At 54.8% G+C, this 4,577-nt stretch overlaps 1 protein-coding gene across 2 annotated transcripts in view; it reads left to right on the forward strand.

Annotated features, from left to right (window-relative positions):
- Positions 1-2,898, forward strand: part of RNPEP (arginyl aminopeptidase) — a 49,708-nt gene extending 46,810 nt beyond the window's left edge. For both annotated transcript variants that reach the window (XM_085899725.1, XM_085899724.1), the window contains one exon: positions 2,478-2,898. In XM_085899725.1, the coding sequence (XP_085755851.1) occupies positions 2,478-2,590 (113 nt within the window). In that variant the 3' untranslated portion in view covers positions 2,591-2,898. The remainder of the gene's footprint in view (positions 1-2,477) is intronic.
- The last annotated feature ends 1,679 nt before the right edge of the window (positions 2,899-4,577 follow it).

Below are 4,577 nucleotides of genomic sequence, written 5' to 3' on the forward strand. Positions count from 1 at the left end.
ACTCTCCTCCCACCCCTCCCCTCCCTCCACTCTCCTCTCCTCTCCTCCCACCCCTCCCTCCACTCTCCTTTCCTCCCTCCCCTCCCCTCTCCTCCCTCCCCTCTCCCTCCCACCCCTCCCTCCCTCCACTCTCCTCTCTCTCCTCCCACCCTCCCTCCCTCCACTCTCCTCTCCTCCCACCCCTTCCCTCCCTCCACTCTCTCTCTCCTCTCCTCCCACCCCTCCCTCCCTCCACTCTCCTCTCCTCTCCTCCCACCCCTCCCCTCCCTCCACTCTCCTCTCCTCTCCTCTCCTCCCACCCTCCCTCCCTCCACTCTCCTCCCACCCCTCCCCTCCCTCCACTCTCTCCTCTCTCCTCTCCTCCCACCCCTCCCTCCCTCCACTCTCCTCTCTCCTCCCACTCCCACCCCTCCTCCCTCCACTCTCTCTCTCCTCCCACCCCTCCCTCCCTCCACTCTCTCCTCTCCTCCCACCCCCTCCCTCCCTCCACTCTCCTCCCACCCCTCCCCTCCCTCCACTCTCCTCCCACCCCTCCCTCCCTCCACTCTCTCTCTCCTCCCACCCCTCCCTCCCTCCACTCTCCTTCTCCTCCCACCCCTCCCTCCCTCCACTCTCCTCTCCTCTCCTCCCACCCCTCCCTCCCTCCACTCTCCTCCCACCCCTCCCCTCCCTCCACTCTCCTCCCACCCCTCCCTCCCTCCACTCTCCTCTCTCTCCTCCCACCCTCCCTCCACTCTCCTTTCCTCCCTCCCTCCCTCTCCTCCTCCCTCCCTCCCCTCTCCTCCCACCCCTCCCCTCTCCTCCCACCCCTCCCCTCTCACCCCTCCCTCTCCCTCCCACCCCTCCCTCCCTCCACTCTCCTCTCCTCCCTCCCTCTCCTCCCACCCCTCCCCTCCCTCTCTCCTCCCACCCCTCCCTCTCCTCCCACTCTCCTCCCACCCCTCCTCCCTCCCACCCTCCCCTCCCTCCACTCTCCTCTCTCCCACCCTCCCTCCCTCCACTCTCCTCTCCTCCCACCCCTCCCTCCCTCCACTCTCCTCTCTCCTCCCACCCCTCCCCTCCCTCCACTCTCCTCTCCTCCCACCCCTCCCTCCCTCCACTCTCCTCTCCTCCCACCCTCCCCTCCCTCCACTCTCCTCTCCTCCCACCCCTCCCCTCCCTCCACTCTCCTCTCCTCTCCTCCCACCCCTCCCTCCCTCCACTCTCCTCTCCTCCCACCCCTCCTCCCTCCCTCCACTCTCCTCCCACCCCTCCCTCCCTCCACTCTCTCTCTCCTCCCACCCCTCCCTCCCTCCACTCTCTCCTCTCCTCTCCTCCCACCCCTCCCTCCCTCCACTCTCCTCTCTCTCTCTCCTCCCACCCCTCCCCTCCCTCCACTCTCCTCTCTCCTCTCCTCCCACCCCTCCCCTCCCTCCACTCTCCTCTCCTCTCCTCTCCTCCCACCCCTCCCCTCCCTCCACTCTCCTCTCCTCCCACCCCTCCCCTCCCTCCACTCTCCTCTCCTCTCCCTCCCACCCCTCCACTCTCCTCTCCCTCCCTCCCTCCCTCTCCTCCTCCCACCCCTCCCCTCTCCTCCCACCCCTCCCCTCTCCTCCCACCCCTCCCACCCTCTCCTCCCACCCTCCCCTCCCCTCTCTCCTCCCACCCCTCCCTCCCTCTCCTCCCACCCCCTCCCCTCCCCTCTCCTCCCACCCCTCCCCCTCTCCTCCCACCCCTCCCTCTCCTCCCTCCCCCTCCCTCTCTCCTCCCACCCCTCCCTCCCCTCCCTCTCCTCCTCCCACCCCTCCCCTCTCCTCCCACCCCTCCCCTCTCCTCCCACCCCTCCCCTCTCCTCCCACCCCTCCCTCCCCTCCTCCCACCCCTCCTCTCCTCCCACCCCTCCCTCTCCTCCCACCCCTCCCCTCTCCTCCCACCCCTCCCCTCTCCTCCCACCCCTCCCCTCTCCTCCCACCCCTCCCCTCCCCTCTCCTCCCACCCCTCCCCTCCCCTCTCCTCCCACCCCTCCCCTCCCTCTCCTCCCACCCCTCCCCTCCCTCTCCTCCCACCCCTCCCCTCTCCTCCCACCCCTCCCCTCCCCTCTCCTCCCACCCCTCCCCTCCCCTCTCCTCCCACCCCTCCCTCCCCTCTCCTCCCACCCCTCCCCTCCCCTCTCCTCTCCTCCCACCCCTCCCCTCCCTCTCCTCTCCTCCCACCCCTCCCTCTCTCCTCTCCTCCCACCCCTCCCTCCCCTCTCCTCTCCTCCCACCCCTCCCCTCTCCTCCCACCCCTCCCCTCTCCTCCCAACCCCTCCCCTCTCCTCCCACCCCTCCCCCTCTCCTCCCACCCCTCCCCTCCCCTCCCTCCACTCTCTCCATCCTCCCCCTTACCACATGTCCTGAATACATAGTTGATAAACCCTTCTTGGGTGTTGTGTTACCTTTGTGAAATCTGTGGGCACATTTTGATTAATTTAATTTCTTACCTCATCTGTCTTCCAGGGCAAGCAGAAGTACACACTGCCGATATACCGAGCTCTGTGGGCCAGCTCCGAGACTGCGCGAAAACTTGCGCTTTCAACGTTCCAAGACACAAAGAAGCAACTCCACATTAATGTTCAGAATTATGTGAGCAAGATCCTTATGTGATTACAAAGGGTTTGGTTTACTCTGGCTGTGGTTTCAGCACTTTTGTGGCCTTATTTGATGGGATTACAAAATACTGGGTCGAGAGTGTGTTCGATGTAACTTGATTAATGAAAGGTGCCTCCTCTATTCCATTTGAAGGGTGTTTACTCAAATTCTGTTTCACGGGTTATCGTGCTTTTTAATCATTACTATTTGGTATTTGTTTTGGGAAATTCAGTTTAATTTCCACTTTATATTGCTTGACATGGTTAAATAAACTGATGATGCAATAAAATGTTGTTGCAAGAACTGATTATATATAAAAAAAAAATTTTTTTTGAACACTTTTGCAGCGGTTGTTTTGAGTTTATAGTCCAAGAGCATTAGGGTTTAACCTGGACATTTTTGGTAACAAGCTGATTTTTTCAGGAAAGGTCCAGGAATGTGTGTGAAATAACATACTAAAAGTCCTCATGAATCCTCCTTGAGCGTTTTCCGCAATCCAAAATGGCCGCCATTTCCTGTTTTTCTCATAACTTTGCAAGTAGGTTTACCTATAACACATTTTAAATGTCTACACATATGTTTTGAAGTATAAGGAACTCAATACAATACATATCGGAAGATTTTGAAACACACAAAAATGAATAAAACCGCTTAAGCTCTTTCAGAAATCCAAAATGGTGTCTGAAATTGCTGCCGTTTCTGGTTTTACACCAAGGTACTTCAACACGCACTTTAAATGTCTTAATATATGTTTTGTGACTCAATGAAATGAATCATATACTTATTGGGAATTTTTCAAAAACACGCATTTACCAATAAAAACACTTGCTCATTCTGAAATTCAAAATGGCGCCCGAAATGCCCCTTTTCCTGTTGTTTTCTCATAACTCTGCAACTAAGTAACCCAATAAAGCACACTAAAATGTCTTTATATATGTTATAGGAGTCAAGGAATCTAGATAAATTCTTATTCGCAGATTTGAAACACGCATATCTATACCAATAAAACTACTTGAACTAGTCCCAAAATCCAAAATGGCGCCAAAGATGGTTGCAATTTCCTGTTTTTCTCATGACCCTGTGACTAAGTTACCTCAATATGCACTTTAAATCTCTAAATATATTATGTCTTGAGAAATAAGGAACTCATTCAGATACTTTGAAGTACAAAGGAAACAATAAAACTGCTGAAGTTCTTTCTGAAATTCAAATGGTGCTCAAAATGTCCGCCACTTATCAACACACTGCTGTTTTAGCCTGTTTCAAGAGGCAAAGACATTCAAAACAAGATCATGCTAGAGATTCAAACCTCAAAAGTTTCAGATGAATCTTTACCTTACACATGCACACACCTAGTTGCATCAGTCATTGTCTTCATCGTCGGATGCTGTATCTTCAATGTTGATGTCCTCTGAAGTTGGGGTAATATCATCGTTGGCATCTATAAGAGTTGGTGCTGTATTGTTGCAATTGAGACCACTGCATTTACTGCACATTGAGGTACAAAAGAGCCCAAGTTTCTTGCAGCTACATGTCATGCTTCTGCAACCATCTGGTTTACACCCACATGCCACCATGTTCAGCAAAGTGTCGGGTGCAACAGCAATGTCTGTTTCTACCGGGGTAAGAGTCCCGTCCTGAAATCGCCAGCCCCATTCTGTTGGAGATAAGGAGTTACCCATCCATTCCTGGACGGTAAGATAGGCGCGATATGAATGTTGCTTTGCTGCAGCACTAGTTGGAGGTAGACTTTCTAGCTGAAAGGATGAACTCAGGGAACTGCGACCGATTGCCCGTTTGTATGCGATGTGACAGTAGTCATCAAGAGATTCAAAACTGCTGGCTCCATAAAGCTTAAGAATGAAGCCTTCCCCAGCTTTTTCCACCTCGTCATGGGTGCTTCCACTGTTTGTGAAGGTATCCAGCAAGTCGTAGTCCCGCTTCTTGTGCACCATGTTGAAAACTTTA

The sequence above is a fragment of the Eptatretus burgeri genome, chromosome 10 (genome assembly GCF_056783735.1).
Source record: "Eptatretus burgeri isolate ZD-2024b chromosome 10, Ebu_testis_v1, whole genome shotgun sequence".
NCBI lineage: Eukaryota > Metazoa > Chordata > Myxini > Myxiniformes > Myxinidae > Eptatretus > Eptatretus burgeri.